The 17,277-nt window shown below is 42.4% G+C and overlaps 1 protein-coding gene across 7 annotated transcripts in view; it reads left to right on the top strand.

Moving 5' to 3' along the window:
* ZNF410 (zinc finger protein 410) overlaps nucleotides 1-17,277 on the top strand; it is a 43,818-nt gene that overhangs the window by 9,867 nt on the left and 16,674 nt on the right. For 5 of the 7 annotated variants that reach the window (XM_033187481.1, XM_033187478.1, XM_033187480.1 and 2 more), the window contains 4 exons: nucleotides 260-451; nucleotides 7,002-7,152; nucleotides 7,921-8,102; nucleotides 12,428-12,517. In XM_033187481.1, coding sequence (XP_033043372.1) covers nucleotides 260-451; nucleotides 7,002-7,152; nucleotides 7,921-8,102; nucleotides 12,428-12,517 — 615 coding nt within the window. The remainder of the gene's footprint in view (nucleotides 1-259; nucleotides 452-7,001; nucleotides 7,153-7,920; nucleotides 8,103-12,427; nucleotides 12,518-17,277) is intronic. The other 2 variants (XM_033187484.1, XM_033187483.1) reach the window with 1 other exon arrangement.

Raw genomic sequence — 17,277 nt, 5'->3', positions numbered from 1 at the left:
AAATTAGCTGGGCATGGTGGCGCATGCCTGTAATCCCAGCTACTCAGAGGCTAAGGCAGGAGAATCGCTTGAACCTGGGAAGCAGAGCTTGTGGTAAGCCGAAATCGTGCCACTGCACTTCAGCCTAGGTGACAGAGCAAGACTCCGTCTCAAAAAAAAAAAAAAAAAAAGCGGGGGCGGGGGTACATGGAGAGTTTCTGAGCCAGGGCAAATAAAAGGCTTGCTTGGTTGCTAACTTTTCATATTTTGTTTCTTCCAGGTCTGGGCTCTTCAGCTGAGCACTTAGTGTTTGTACAGGATGAGGCAGAAGATTCAGGGAATGATTTCCTCTCCAGTGAGAGCACAGACAGTAGCATTCCATGGTTCCTCCGGGTTCAAGAGTTGGCCCATGACAGTTTGATTGCTGCTACTCGTGCACAACTGGCAAAGAATGCAAAAACCAGCAGCAATGGTGAGGCCTGTTGGCATTTTCCTTGCCACTATTCTGTGCAAAGAGATTTTGGTAATGCAGTGGCTGGTTTGAGTTGTATATAATTCAAGTTATTTTATTGATGAGAGCAGAAGGGTAGAAATCTGTTAATTTTTTAAATTTTATTTTCTGTAAAATAACTTGGCCATACTAGATTTGTGTCCAAAACCAACTAGTATTCTGAATTCTCAACTTTAAAAATGTACAGAGCCCCTTTTAAAGAAAAAATAATATACATTCTGGGGTTTGAATTGTTTTTATTGTAATGTCTCTTAAATACGCAAAAACAGAAATTCTGTGTAAACTTCATATACTTAGAGCTCTTACAACCTCATGAAATCAAAACAGTTTTATTAGTTAATAGAAATAAAACTACCAAACCCATGAAAATAAAAATAACATTAAGTCATTGTGGCAGAGGATTATGTTTTGCTGAAACTGAATTGCTGCTCATGGCAGTTTAACAATTAGCTATGATGGTTTTAATGCTTTTTCTTTTTCAGTTCAGCATGCTTGTACTAATTACTCTGTGCCACTTTTCTCTGTTCTAGTAATTTTCTTTTCTTTTTTTTTGAGACGGAGTCTCGCTCTGTCGCCCAGGCTGGAGTGCAGTGGCCGGATCTCAGCTCGCTGCAAGCTCTGCCTCCCGGGTTCACACCATGCTCCTGCCTCAGCCTCCCGAGTAGCTGGGACTATAGCCCGCCACCTCGCCCGGCTAGTTTTTTGTATTTTTAGTAGAGACGGGGTTTCACCGTGTTAGCCAGGATGGTCTCAATCTCCTGACCTCGTGATCCGCCCCTCTCGGCCTCCCAAAGTGCTGGGATTACAGGCTTGAGCCACCACGCCTGGCTGTTCTAGTAATTTTCAAAGCATTGTCACTGGTTCATTGATGTCACATGGGAACTGAGAAATGCAAACTCTCAGGCCCATGCCAGACCTACTGAGTTAAAAACTTGGTTCTGATACGTGTTAAAGCTTGAGAACCACGGCTCTATTCAGACCACTGCAGAATCTTTGCTTATGTAGCATGTCATGAATTCTTTTTTATGTCTGCCTCTGTGTTTTCTCATTAACATGTGACAACTCAGTACTACATGGTTTAATGCTATCATTATCACAAACTAAGCTTAAGCACTTAGTACACAGCTGTTTGGAGTTTATGCAGATTATTTAGTATATGCTTATTGTTATTTTTTGATTACCATTCAAATGAAAATAAAACGTTTCTAATAGAGAACTATGAATATTTTGAAACATTAAATTTTTTTTTTGTCTTCTTTTTTTTCCCTTTTTATGGAGAATGGGGTTTTGCTCTGTTGCCCAGGCAGGTCTCAAACTCCTGGACTCAGGTTCTCCTCCTCCCTCTGGCTCCCTAAGTGCTGGGATTATAGGTGTGAGCAACCATGCTCAGCCAAACTCTAAACTTCTGTTCGTTTTCAAAATACTTAGTTCTATTTATGACTACCATAGTGCTACTCAGAATGGTTCATTTTACCATTTTGGTAGGACCCTTAAAGTTCATATTCTTCCTGAGATGTATGTGCCAATCTCTGGATGCTGAAACCTTCAGCATTTCCTCTTACAGTGAAGAAATAGTGCCATATTTGCCAATGAGAAGCGGTGTAGGTAGGGGAGCTTGCAATTTAGAATCTGGGGGCTGGGATCCAGGCCTGGGATCATCATTTATCAGTTCCCTGCCTTGGGCAGTTTAACCTCCCTTAGCTTCAATTTTCTTATGATCTGAACATGGAGATCAGGCAGCTTACCTGATTGACCTGTTATGGAGATTATGTAACATTCTATCTGGGAAATGTTACAATCAGCAAAGCATTGTGTGGATGTTTTTCTTACTCTCAAAATATGTTGCCTTACTATCTTAACAACTACCTTGTATGCCTGAATATAAAATCACCCCAAATAGGCTGGGCGTGGTGGCTTACGCCTGTAATCCCAGCACTTTGGGAGGCTGAGGTGGGCGGATCATCTGAGGTCAGGAGTTTGAGACCAGCCTGACCAATGTTGAGAAACCCCGTCTCTACTAAAAATACAAAATTAGCTGGGCATGGTGGCACATGCCTGTAATCCCAGCTACTTAGGAAGGCTGAGACAGGAGAATTGCTTGAACCCGGGAAGCGGAGACTACGGTGAGTTGAGATCGTACCACTGCACTCCAGCCTGGACAACAAGAGCGAAACTCGATCTCCCCCCCAAAAAAATCACCCCAAATATAAGACAGTCTTATTTTCCAACAAGGTAATTCCCTAAAAGCCTTTTTTTTTTCTCATAACTTAGTTATGTAAACCTTTAGGCATGTAGATAAAATTAACATTATAGGTTGCTATTTGGAAACTTTATGATCTTGGTAATACATACTCATTTTATTTATTTATTTATTTTTTTGAGACCGAGTTTCTCTCTGTCGCCCAGGCTGGAGTGCAGCAGTGCAATCTCGGCTCACTGCAAACTCCGCTTCCTGGGCTCAAGTGATTCTCTGCCTCAGCCTCCCAAGTAGCTGGGACTACATGTGCATGCCACCATGCCCACCTAATTTTTGTATTTTTAGTAGACACAGGGTTTCACCATGTTGGCCATGGCTGGTCTCAAATTCCTGACCCAAGGTGATCTGCCTGCCTTGGCCTCCCACAGTGCTGGGATTACAGGCGTGAGCTACTGCGCCTGCTCCCACATAAACATTTGAATCATATGAAATATATCCATATTGCTTTTACCCACTAACACAAGCTTGTCCAACTCACGGCCTGTGGGCCGGCCACATGTGGCCCAGGATGCCTTTGAATGCAGCCCAACACAAATTCGTAAACTTTCTTAAAATATTATGAGTTTTTTTTTTTTTTAAAGCTCACCGGCTGTCGTTAGTATTAGTTTTTTTCATTCTTTTTTTCTTTTTTTTGAGACGGAGTCTTGCTCTGTTGCCCAGGCTGGAGTGCAGTGGTGCAGTCTCGGCTCACTGCAAGCTCCGCCTCCCGGGTTCATGCCATTCTCCTGCCTCAGCCTCCCGAGTAGCTGGGACTGCAGGCGCCTGCCACCACGCCCGGCTAATTTTTTTTGTATTTTTAGTAGAGGCGGGGTTTCACCATGTTAGCCAGGATGGTCTCAATCTCCTGACCTCGTGATCTGCCCGCCTTGGCCTCCCAAAGTGCTGGGATTAAGGCATGAGCCACCGTGCCTGGCCAGTATTAGTATATTTTATGTGTGGCCCAAGACATTTCTTCTTTCAGTGTGGCTCAGGGAAGCCAAAATATTGGACACCCTTGCACTAACATGTAACGAAGTGATTTTATTCAATATTTTAATGCATTTTTAACATAAATATCTTTGTCATTGTCGACACTGAAGTCAGTTTATGAGTCCTCTAGCATAGATTTTCAGAGCACATTATCTTCACTTACAATCTAAGTTGTTTGAAATACAGAAACATTTTAAGTTTGCTTAAGATGTTGTGTATTAGGTCAGCAAAGGCCTTTGGGCCAAATCCCCACCTGTTTTTTATTTTTGGAGACGGAGTCTCTCTCTGTCGCCCAGGCTGGAGTGCAGTGGTGTGATCTTGGCTCACTGCAAGCTCTGCGCCCCGGGTTCATGCCATTCTCCTGCCTCAGCCTCCCGAGCAGCTGGGACTACAGGTGCCCACCACCACGCCCAGCTAATTTTTTGTATTTTTAGTAAAGACAAGGTTTCACTGTGTTAGCTAGGATGGTCTCGATCTCATGACCTCGTGATCCGCCCGCCTCAGCCAACCGAAGTGCCAGGATTACAGGCATTAGCCACCGTGCCTGGCCAGCACCTGTTTTTATAATTAAAGTTTTAGAACATAGGCATCCACATTACTTACAAATTGTCTAAGGCTGCTACTATGGCAAAGCTGAGTCGTTGTAACAGAAACCATATGGCAGCCGGACGCAGTGGCTCACACCTGTAATCCCAGCACTTTGGGAGGCCAAGGTGGGCAGATCACTGGAGGTCAGGAGTTCAAGACCAGGGTGGCCAACATAGTAAAACTCAAATGCACTCTTTTCTGAGGGATTTTTTTTTTAAGGGAAAAATTTGCCTTATATTTCTTTGAGCATATATTGATAATCTTCATTGTTGAGCAGGAGGAGTTTCAATAATTTCTTAGTCTTTCCTTATTCTTGTATTCATTTTTCCTATTTTATGATTATATTAACATTCTTATTATATCTATAAAACTGAATCCAGAAAGCCCCTACTATCACTGATTTGAATCACTGTATTAGCATGATGTTTTTGGCCGATGCAGTGGTTCACGCCTGTAATCCCAACACTGGGTGGCCAAGGTGGGTGGATCTGTTGAGCTCAGGAGACCAGCCAGGCCGGGTGCGGTGGCTCAAGCCTGTAATCCCAGCACTTTGGGAGGCCGAGACGGGCGGATCACGAGGTCAGGAGATCGAGACCATCCTGGCTAACACGGTGAAACCCCGTCTCTACTAAAAAAAAATACAAAAAAAAATTAGCCGGGCGAGATGGCGGGCGCCTGTAGTCCCAGCTACTCGGGAGGCTGAGGCGAGAGAATGGCGTAAACCCAGGAGGCGGAGCTTGCAGTGAGCTGAGATCCGGCCACTGCACTCCAGCCTGGGCGACAGAGCGAGACTCCGTCTCAAAAAAAAAAAACAAAAAACAAAAAAACAAAAAAGTCACCAGGTGTGGTGGTGCACACCTGTCTCTAGTCCCAGCTACTTGGGAGGCTGATGTGGGAGGATCTCCCGAGCTGGGGAGGTCGAGGTTGCAGTGAACTGAGATCATGCCACTGGATTCCAGCCTGGGCAACAAAATGAGACCCTGTCTCAAAAACAAAAACAAAAAAATTTAAAAGAAAAAAGCATGATGTTTAACAGACCTTTCATTAGAAATCAATTAGCTGGAGTTCTGGGGTCGGTGGGAAGATTCCTTCATGGCATATGTATTTTTGTGCTATATGTGTAGATATTTTTTAGGTAAGCACATTTTTAAAACTCTTGGGGCAATAATAAAGAAAAAGTTAATAGTAACTAGCAGGAAGCATCCTAGGTTCTGCTCTGACCTTGGAGCAATCAGCTTTATGACTAGTATTTGGTAAAGTATAGCAAGGAGAAGATTAGTAGATGGGACAGAAACTGCCTTTGATTAACCATCAGGTTCTAGGGGTTGTGATAGGTACAACATATATATTCTACTTTTGGCTATTGAGGGGGAAATTTGGAGATACAAATCTTATTGCTAAGGTGTATATAGTGGAAAGATACACTGCCTGCATATGCTCATAGCAGAATTAAATGACTATTAATTTTTTTCTCTATTGATGTTCAAGTATTTCTTGAAGAAAGTGAAAGGACCACCACCTACTAATCTGGAATTTATATAAAAATTTTTAACTGATTTTGTTTACATTTAAGGGAGGCACTTTATACTCCTCTCCTCACCTCTCTTTATTCTGTTGAACAAAACTGCAGTAGTATTTTCTCTTATTTTTTAAAATGTGGTTAGAAATTTAAATTTTGTATGCCTTAAGTATTTTATAACTAAAGAAGGGTGGTACAGGAAATTGGAAGGTGGTGCTTAGTTTCCAGAATGACAGGAAATGGCCAAATTCATTTCAGAAGATGGAAATCTAAAAATGGCTATCTGTCAAAGAAAGCCCACACTGAACCAGAATGACTATTTCTCCTTAAAATACAGTGGGATTTTTTGTTTGTTTGTTTTTGAAACAGGGTCTTACTCTGTTGCCCAGACTGGAGTGCAGTGGTGCAATCTTTGGCTCACTGCAGCCTCCGCCTCCCGGACACAAGCAAAATACAGTGTTTTTAACTACTCAGAACTTTGTCATCTTTGTAGCATACTACTCAGGGATAGTGTTGCTATCTGTGCTTCTCCACCAAACTGTAATGCAAAGTGGGTTTAATTCTGCTTTCTAAGATTTGTAATAGCAAACCATTTTGTATATCTCTTAAATTTGTCAAAGAGGCCTAGTCTTGTGAAACAAAGCATGATAGTTTTTGGTAGTTTTTCCTGGAGTAAGGGAATAAATATGTAGAACACTTGCATTTCTATTGTTTTGTTATATTTATTTATTTATTGACAGATTCTTGCTCTGTCACCCAGACTGGAGTACAGTGGTGCAGTCATAGCTCACTATAGCATCAATCTCCCAGGCTTAAGTGATCTTCCTGCCTCAGCCTTGGAGCCTCAACTAGAGGCCTGTGCCACCATGCCTGGTTAATTTTTGTGTTTGTTTGTGTTTTGTAAAGATACGGTTTCACCACGTTGCCCATGCTAGTCTCGGAACTCCTGGGCTCAAGCAGTCCCCCCAGCTTGGCTTCCCAAGTGCTTGGGATTATAGGTGTGAGCACCACGCCTGGCCCAGTTTCTGCTGTTAAGTGCGTACACGGAGGACTGAGGAAGATGAAGATAGATATCTGATTAATGATCTCTAGGAGGAAAACATAGGAGCTTTATTGTTTGAGCCTAAGTATCTGAGTAGGGTCCTTTGCTGGATTATAAATATGTGACTCTGTTACAGGAGAAAATGTCCACCTTGGTTCTGGTGATGGGCAACCAAAAGATTCTGGGCCCCTTCCTCAAGTGGAAAAGAAGCTCAAGTGTACAGTTGAAGGCTGTGACCGGACATTTGTATGGCCAGCTCACTTTAAATACCACCTCAAGACTCATCGGTGAGCAAATCTGAGATCTCATATTTGGATATATGTTGATGCGAAAGTTGATTCTTCCAGAGGAGCTTGTCCCTCAGGTTGACAGATTACAGAAAAATAGGGACTCCAGTTAACTTCTAGTTAAGATGTCTTTTTTTCTTTAATAGAAAGATTTGCATTGTCTCATTTATCTCATTCTTGATAAATATTTAATAAGACATTTGGGACCTAAAGACCTTAAACCAAGAGTTCTCAGATTTTATTATAAAACATATTTCCTTTGAGAACTTAAAAGTAACAAGTAAGCATGGGCCCCTACCTTGAACCTATGAAATCAGTTTAAGAGGTGGTGCTAGGCATCTGTAGTTTTTTGATTTTTTTTTTTTAAAGACACAGGATCTCACCCAGGCTGGAGTACAGTGGCGCCATCATAGCTCACTGCAGTCTCAAACTCCTGTGCTCAAGTCATCTTCCTACCTCAGCCTCAGTTGGGATTACAGACTTGCACCACCACACCTGGCTAATTAAAAAAAATTTTTTTTTGAGACAAGGTCTCGCTATGTTGCCCAAGCTGTGCTCAAGTAATCTTCCTGCCTCAGCCTCCAGAGTAGCTGGGATTACAGGCTGTGAGCCACCACCCAGCTGTAGTTTTAACAAAGTCTTCAGTTGATTCTGATATATCCAGTTTTTGGACTTACTGTTTGCCTTGAGAGTCAATAGGGGCTTTGACTTGTCATCTCTAGCAAAGAGTATTTTCAGATATTTTTGCTTATGTGATTATTTTTGCAGAAATGACCGCTCCTTCATCTGTCCTGCAGAAGGTTGTGGGAAAAGCTTCTATGTGCTGCAGAGGCTGAAGGTGCACATGAGGACCCACAATGGAGAGAAGCCCTTTATGTGCCATGAGTCTGGCTGTGGTAAGCAGTTTACTACAGCTGGAAACCTGAAGAACCACCGGCGCATTCACACAGGTATGTGTAGCACCAACATTCCTTTGGGCAGTCTACTCCTTGGCTCTGCATGTTTGCCTATCCTTAGGAAAAACTCAAGTGGGAATAGAAATGAAGGTCTGGGGTTGTTGCTACAACTCTGAAGATGGGATTTCTTTTTCAAATGACTTGTGGCACTTATAATAATATTTATTGTATTTTTACCTGTGTGTTTAGAGTGGACGATGTTGATTTCTGTCTCCAGGAGCCTAACCTGTAGGGAGAGTTGTAAGACCTTCTCAGACAATAATGATGTGGGGAGATCTGGACAAAATCAGTCTGTGTTCAAATCTTTCTGAACACTGTGCAGTTAAGATTTTGGGCAGTAACATTTATTGAGTCACACAAATCATGCAGAACCTGTTCTAGGCACTAAATGGGGCAGGGTGGGAAAAAATACAAAAGATAAGATATAATCCCCGACTTTCTCGTTAGAGCCTCACAACATGAGAAACAGAATAGAGAAGTTAATTATTCTGGGTCACACAGCATGTTAATATCACAGGAACAAAATAAAGATGCCTTGACTCATAGTCTAAGAGTCTAAGGGTGATTTTCCAAGCCACTTGGTCTAGCATGTTCTAGTCTCTAGCCAAAGTGTAATCACTGAACCCAGACCACTCTTAAAATGTGTAACTATTCTTCCCCACTTTCGTTGACTCTTCTTGATTCTTGCATTGGTAAAATGACAGCAGGTAAAATTAAAAGGCGAATATATATATGGCATATATAATAAAACATAAGGCATATGTAAAATATAAAAATAAAAGGCATATATATATATATATATACTTTTTTTTGTTTTTTGTTTGTTGGTTTGTTTGAGACAGAGTCTTGCTGTGTCGCCAGGCTAGAGTGCAGTGGTGAGATCTTGGCTCACTGCAAGCTCCGCCTTCTAGGTTCATGCCATTCTCCTGCCTCAGCCTCCCCATTAGCTGGGACTACAGACCGCAGAAATGACCGCTCCTTCATCTGTCCTGCAGAAGGTTGTGGGAAAAGCTTCTATGTGCTGCAGAGGCTGAAGGTGCACATGAGGCGCCACCACGCCCAGCTAATTTTGTGTGTGTGTGTGTGTGTGTGTGTGTGTGTGTGTATGTGTGTGTGTGTTTAGTAGAGACGGGGTTTCACCATATTAGGTAGGATGGTCTCGATCTCCTGACCTTGTGATCTGCCCGTCTCAGCCTCCCAAAGTGCTGGGATTACAGACGTGAGCCACTGCGCCCAGCCTATACTGTTTTTTAAAATTAGTCAAATGCGGTAGTGAGAAGAGGGGAAAAAGTAAAACAAGGCACTTGATCTATAACTGAACATCAGTTGAGATAACTCACTACCTTCGTACCAGCCCTTTGTTGTAGCATTTGATAACACTGAACATCTTCTTAAAAAGCTTTCTTTTTTTCTTATTTATTTATTTTTGAGACAGAGTCTTACTCTGTCACCCAGGCTGGAGTGCAGTGATGTGATCTCAGCTCACTGCAACCTCTGCCTCTTGCGTTCAAGCTTTTCTCGTGCCTCAGCCTCCCAGTAGCTGGGATTACAGGTGTGCACTACCATGCCCAGACAATTGTATTTCTAGTAGAGACCGGGTTTTGCCATGTTGGCCAGGCTGTTCTCGAACTCCTAACCTCAAGTGATCTGCTGACCTTGCCCTTCCAAAGTGCTGAGATTACATATGTGAACCACCACACCCAGCCTTAAAATGCTTTTACTTCAAAATATGGCCTGATTTTCCCGTTCTTTTTTTGTTTTTTGTTTTTTGTTTTTTTCTTTCTAATTCTTTCTGACTTTTATCTCTGTTAATCTCTGAATTTTTCACCAGTTTCAGAATTTCTCGTTCCTTCTCTTTTACTCAGTGCACTCTCTTGTCATAATCTCAGACCTCAATTTAATTATTTCTCCCTAGATGCCTCACAGATCTGAATCTCAATAATAATTAATAATAATAAAAGTTAGCATTTGTTGAGGCACTTTAATATGTACCAACCACATATATATTATCTCATTTGATCTTTAAGGTAACTTTATGCCTTAGATACTGTACTTATTGACAAAGGAACAGAATGTTAGAGAGAGAAGTAACTTGCCCAATATCATGCAGGTAGGAAATGGCAGAGCTGGAATTTGAATCCTGATATGATCCCAAAGCTCTTTCAAGGATTTTATATTTAAATGCTGACAACTCAGTTTATCTCAAATGTCAAAACTGACCTCAAATCTTTATTAGTAGTATTGATAGTAATTAAAGCTGCAGTTCAGGTCGGGCGCAGTGGCTCACACCTGTAATCCCAGCGCTTTGGGAGACTGAGGCGAGCAGATCACTTGAGGGCAGGAGTTCCAGACCAGCCTGGTCAACACAGTGAAACCCCCATCTCTACTAAAAATACAGTTAGCCAGGCATGGTGATGGGTGCCTGTAAACCCAGTTACTCAGGAGGCTGAGGCAGGAGAATTGCTTGAACCCGGGAGTTAGAGGTTGCAGTGAGCCAAGATCGTGCTACTACACTCCAGCCTAGGAGACAGAGCAAGACTCCATCTCAAAAGAACAATTTTGACTGGGTACAGTGGCTCATGCCTGTAATCCCAGCACTTTGGGAGGCCGAGGTGAGTGGATCATCTGAGGTCAGGAGTTCCAGACCAGCCTGAGCAACATGGTGAAATCCCATCTCTACTAAAAATACAAAAATTAGCTGGGGCATGGTGGCACATGCCTGTAATCCCAGCTACTAGGGAGGCTGAGGCAGGAGAATCGCTTGAACCCAGGAGGCAGAGGATGCAGTGAGTGGAGATCGTGCCATTGTACTCCAGACTGGGCAACAAGAGCAAAACTCTGTCTCAAAAAAAAAAAAAAGTAAATAGAGCTGCTAATTCAGTGACTTACTATGAGGGCTTACGATGTGCCAGGCACCATGCTGAATATTTACCTGGTATTATCTCATTTAATCCTCAAAACACTTTTGAAATTGTATTATCTCCATATTATAGATGAAAAGCTGATTTTTAAAGAGATTAAACACCTTCCCCATACAAATAAGTGGTGGTGCCAGGATTTGAAGTCAGAATTGGATTAACAGACCCCAAAGGCCATGTTTTTCACCATTTTGCTGCATTGTCTTTTAAACCTGTTCCTTCTCCTGTGTCCCTTATCCCAGTGAAATAACCATCCTCTCAAGTTTCCAAATAGGTATATCCCCTAACCAGCTTGATGCAGATTATTTCATGCCATTACATTCTTATGTAGAATCTTTTTCTAAATCCTTTTCGTATTTTTAGTTCTTTAGTTACTGCCTTCTTTTGAAACATTTGACCTTGTAATTACTAAAATGTTCTGTTTTCTTGACATTTGTTCTGTTACATATATTAATATATTGTTCATTCTTTCAATAACTTTTGAGTACCTAGCATTCTGGGGTAGGGATGAGTATACAAATAAAGCATTGAAAAAAGCTACCGCTGGAGAATCGCAAACATTAAACTGTGTGGTACAGTCTAAAAGAATAATATAATCTAGCAGTGCTGTTCCCTTCTAGAAAGCTCAGCTCCCGTAATGTCACTGTGCCAGCCTTACTTGCCATTTTCTGAACTTTCCCTGGGCACTCTCAGTTTCAAGGCTCTGCTCACACTATTCCTTGTGCCTGAAATTTCCTTCCATCCTTGTCATCTTTTAGATGAACTCAAATTCAGCTGCTTAAAAAATTACTGCAAGGGAGCACTTTTTTTTCTTTTATGAATTCATTTGTCTGTCTCACACTGGTCTGTGAACTTTAGAGGATAGAGACTGCATCTTTTTTGTTTTGATTTTTTTTTTCTTTTTTGAGACAGGGTCTCACTGTCTATCTGTAGCACAGGCTTGAGCCCAGGAATTTGAGATCAGCCTGGGAAACACAGTGAGACTTCATCTCCAAAAAAATTATACTTTTAGATGGATCTAGAAACTGAATCATAAAGAAAATTGATATAAGGTAAAAATCCTGACCGCATATACAGTATTAATCTTGATATCCTCAGAGGGTGGGAATCGCTGAAGAAGGTAGGTTAATGCAACTCTCTAGCTCTTGGGCCAGGAGGGAGAAGGAAGTATAGGCTTAGAGGCAGCCATTCCAAGGAAAAGGGCAAGGCTGTCAGCGGGATGTATACTAAAAGATCATTGAGAGACAACACTTGCTAGGTAGCCCAGTTAAAATTATAACATGAATTAAATAAATCAGAGTAGGTAAGTCATTCGACTCTGAATAAAGTTGGTGGGAAAAGAGAGTAACAGGTAATCAGTTCATCAGAAGACTGAATCTTTATCTCATTTTCTGTCTCTAGGAGAGAAACCTTTCCTTTGTGAAGCCCAAGGATGTGGTCGTTCCTTTGCTGAGTATTCTAGCCTCCGAAAACATCTGGTGGTTCACTCAGGTATCAGAACCTTTGCCATTCATAGATTTTAGGAAAAGTAGACAAAAGAATAAAAGGGTTGTGGGGGTGATATAAAGACATCTAAAAAGAAACAAACTGTTCACTATAAAGATAGAAAGCTTCTCATTGTGACGGAATCAGAAATCTAGGGCCTTAATTCTTTTTTTTTTTTTTTTTTTTTTTTTTTGAGACGGAGTCTTGCTCTGTCGCCCGGTCTGGAGTGCAGTGGCCGATCTCAGCTCACTGCAAGCTCCGCCTCCCGGGTTCACGCCATTCTCCTGCCTCAGCCTCCCGAGTAGCTGGGACCACAGGCGCCCGCCACCTCGCCCGGCTAGTTTTTTGTATTTTTAGTAGAGACGGGGTTTCACCGTGTTCGCCAGGAGGGTCTCGATCTCCTGACCTCGTGATCCACCCGTCTCGGCCTCCCAAAGTGCTGGGATTACAGGCTTGAGCCACCGCGCCCGGCCTGGGCCTTAATTCTTATAATCAAGGGGGGGAAACATCTATTATTTTCAGCTGTGTTTCTAATACAGCCTTTTTTTGAACAGCAAATTTGTTTGGCACTCTGCTGGGTGCTTTATAAGTTACATGAAACGTGGACGCTCCTCTTTAGGAACTGATGTTTTTATCCTTGGGGAGGATTTCATATCAGAAGAAAGTAAAAAAAATTGATATAAGTTGTAGCAGCACCAGTAATAGTACTGCCTTCTGAGCAGGTGTTAGTGATCCTGCTTGAGTCACCATTTTGGCAGAAACTGTGCCTTTGGCAAATAGAACCACAAACCTTATCATTGCAGATGTGGAGAAGAGAAGAGAGGAGTAAGATTTAGCGACCCATTTTCTGTTTGGAGCCTTAAATTAATTCCCTGCAATTCTGTCAGTTTGCTCACTCTGAAGGTATATCTCATCTTCTCAACCAGAAGTCAGGTGCAGCCCAGGGAAAAACCTGTTATCTTGTTAGAAGGACTTTTTTTCCTGTAGGACATGGTGATTTACTTGGAAAACAAGATGGGGAAGGTAGTTTAAGAAGGGCCTAGAATGTCAGAAAGGAGAGTTTGTGGAGCCTACTGGAAGTACAACCTGATGAAAACTTGGCTTACTGAAGGTTAATCTGGCAGTGATGCAGAAGCTAAACTAAAACAGGAAGAGATGAGAAGACTTTTTTTCAGTCTGGTCAAGAAGTCTGCTCCAGTGTAGTGGCAGGGAGCATGGAAAGAGACCCAGTGAAAGAATCTGTTCAACTCCACAAATGATTGGCTATAAAGTGATACAGAAATGGAGGCAGCAGGTGAGGATTATTGATTCAAGAAGCATGGTAGTGGCCGGGTATGGTGGCTCATGCCTGTAATTCCAGCACTTTGGGAGGCCGAGGCGGGTGAATCACTTGAGGTTAGGAGTTTGAGACCAGCCTGGCCAACATGGTGAAATCCTGCTGAGATCAGCCTACTAAAAAAATACAAAATTATCTGAGCGTTGCAGCACATGCCTGTAATCCCAGTTACTTGGGAGGCTGAGGCAGGAGAATTGCTTGAGCCTGGGAGGCGGAGGTTGCAGTGAGCCGAGATTGTGCCATTACACTCCAGCCTGGGCAACAAGAGTGAAACTCCGTCTCAAAAAAAAAAAAGCATGATAGTTTCAGGAGGTTGAGGCTGCAGTGAGTTGTGATTGTGCCACCGCACTCCAGCCTGGATGACCGGGGGAGACCTTGTCTCAAAAAAAAAAAAAAAAGTGGTAGTGAAGATAAGGAGGGAAAGGGGGCTTTCCAGTTGTCAGGGTGACTCACATATTTATGAGGGGTTAGAAAAGTGTTGGATGATGAGTGCTAGAGGGGGTCTGTAGACTAGCCTTGTAAGTTCGTTGGAGGTGAGAAAAAAAAAAAAAAATCCTGGCGTACAACAGCTGTTTAGAATTTGTTGATTGAGTGAACCAATTGGAATGAATAAAAGGATTGCTAAGTAACAGTGAGTGAGGAGATAGCTGAGAGTAAGTAGCATAACTTTTTTTAGTAGATGTTCAGATTTTATTACTTTTTTCTGCTGCTGCTCAACAATTTAAAACCTGGACACTGGAGAAAATAGGTGATGGAGGTTAATCAGAACAGAGGCTTGCTGAGTAAGAGATGAACTCAAGGAGGAGAGGGATTCTAGAATGGAATCAGGTCATTGTTGAATGACGGGCCGTGGGAAACAAGGGGAAGCCAGAACATGACAAGTGGAAAGGAGGAACTGGAAGTTATGAGGAAAGCAAGCTACTGCAGCAGGAGCAAGGAAGTTGGAGATTACAATCAGGAATGTACATTTCAGAGTTGAAATATTAGGAGTGGAGCAGTGTTTTAATATGATGACAGGTTCTAAGCAGCGGTGGCAAACTGGTATCCTGTAGGCTAGATGTGGACTTCAGATGTGTTTTGCTTGGATTGTAGAGCATTTTTATTTTAGTTTACTGTGTCAGATTATGTGAAAGATTCACCAAAGTAGAGAAGTTTTTTTTTTTTACATAGCAACAGTGGTGTTATACCTATCAAAATTAATAATTCCTTGGTTTTATCTTATAACCAATGTTCAGTTTTTTCTACTTGTTTCGAAAATGTCTTTTAAAGTTGGTTTGTTTAAATCAGGATCCAACAAGATCCAATATTATACTAGGTTATTAAGTCTTTAAAACTCTAGATCTTTCTACATGGAGTTTTTGTTGTTGTTTGTTTGTTTGTTTTTCATAGTGTTGTTCCAAAACAGAGTCAGTTGAGTCCTGTAGAATACCCCACATTCTGGATGTGTTGGTTTGCTTCCATTTATGTCATTTAACTTGTTTCCCTACATTTCCTATAAATGTAAGTAAGCTCTAAAAGCTTCAAAGTTTGGAAGTTTTGGGCAAGAATATGTGAGAGATGGTTCTGTGTGCTTCATTTTGGGTCACATCAGGAAGCTCACAGTGCTTGGTTGTCAAAATTGATCCATGGGTTCAGCTGGCCTAATCCCTGTATTGTAAAGTTCCCTATGAACCTTTCACTTTCTCTCTTTTTTTTTTTTTTTTTTTTTGAGGCGGAGTCTCGCTCTGTCGCCCGGACTGGAGTGCAGTGGCCAGATCTCAGCTCACTGCAAGCTCTGCCTCCCGGGTTTACGCCATTCTCCTGCCTCAGCCTCCCGAGTAGCTGGGACTACAGGCGCCCGCCACCTCGCCCGGCTAGTTTTTGTATTTTTAGTAGAGACGGGGTTTCACCGTGTTAGCCAGGATGGTCTCGATCTCCTGACCTCGTGATCCGCCCGTCTCGGCCTCCCAAAGTGCTGGGATTACAGGCTTGAGCCACCGCGCCCGGCCTTTTTTTTTTTTTTTTTTTTTTTTTGAGACAGTTATTACTCTGTTGTCCAGGCGAGAGTGCAGTGGCGTGATCTTGGCTCACTGCAGCCTCCACCTCCTGAGTTCAAGCAATTCTCCTGTCTCAGCCACCCGAGTAGCTGGTATTACAGGCGCATGCCACTATGCCCCACTGGTTTTTATATTTTTACTAGAGATAGGGTTTCATCATGTGGCCAGGCTGGTCTTGAATTCCTGACCTCAAGTGTTCTGCCTTCCTTGGCCTCCCAAAGTGCTGGGATTAACAGGCATGTGCCACTGCACCCAGCCAACCTTTCGCCTTTTGATTTCATTCCTAAATGATGCCCGAATCCCTTATTTTTTTTTTTTTTTTTTTTTTTTTTGAGACGGAGTCTCGCTCTGCCGCCCAGGCTGGAGTGCAGTGGCCGGATCTCAGCTCACGGCAAGCTCCGCCTCCCGGGTTTACACCATTCTCCTGCCTCAGCCTCCCAAGTAGCTGGGACTACAGGCGCCAGCCACCTCGCCCGGCTAGCTTTTTTTGTATTTTTTTGTAGAGACGGGGTTTCACCGTGTTAGCCAGGATGGTCTCGAACTCCTGACCTCGTGATCCGCCCGTCTCGGCCTCCCAAAGTGCTGGGATTACAGGCTTGAGCCACCGCGCCCGGCCTCCGAATCCCTTATTTCATTGAGGATTGTAAAATGGTGGTTTTTCTTATTCATTTACTCTTTTCACATTAGTTGGAATTCTTCTGTACTGTGGGACTCTGTAGTTGGACTCTTTCCCACTAATATCAAGTAGGGCTATTTGGTCATTTGCATAGCCAAGACAGGATCAATGTGTAATTCTTTTAATTGTGAATTTTGGGAATCAGGAATTGATGCTCTAGTTACTTCTAGTATTTCATGTTTGATGCTATTTCAAATGAAATGTTTCCTTGATTTTATTTTTGAGTTGTTCATTGCTAGTATGTAGAAATATAATTGAATTTTGTACATTGATCTTGCAACCTTGGTAAGTGCTTGAGTTTTAGTAGTTTCTTTTTTTTTTTCCTTCCAGCTTTTTAGTTCAGGGGTACATGTGCAGGATGTGCAGGTTTGTTACATAGGTAAAGGTGTCTTTTACCATGGTGGTTTGCTGCACAGATCATCCCATCACCTAGATATTAAGCCCAGCGTCTATTAGTTATTCTTCCTGATGCTCTCCCCCTCCTCCTACACCCCATTTTTTTCTTTTCTGTTTATTTTTTTAGAGACAAAGTCTCACTCTATTGCTCAGGCTAGAGTGCAGTGGCACCATCATAACCCACCGAAGCCTTTGAACTCCTGGGAACAAGTGATCTTCCCACCTCAGCCTCCCCAGTAGCTGGGACTGAGGCAGAAATTTAAAAATAAATATGCATTCATTCACTCCAAGAAAAGTAACAGGCAAGGCAAAGGTTAAAAAG

This window comes from Trachypithecus francoisi, unplaced genomic scaffold (assembly GCF_009764315.1).
Source record: "Trachypithecus francoisi isolate TF-2019V2 unplaced genomic scaffold, Tfra_2.0 Lachesis_group3, whole genome shotgun sequence".
NCBI classification, from domain to species: domain Eukaryota; kingdom Metazoa; phylum Chordata; class Mammalia; order Primates; family Cercopithecidae; genus Trachypithecus; species Trachypithecus francoisi.
This window is presented reverse-complemented; position numbering and strand designations above follow the sequence as displayed.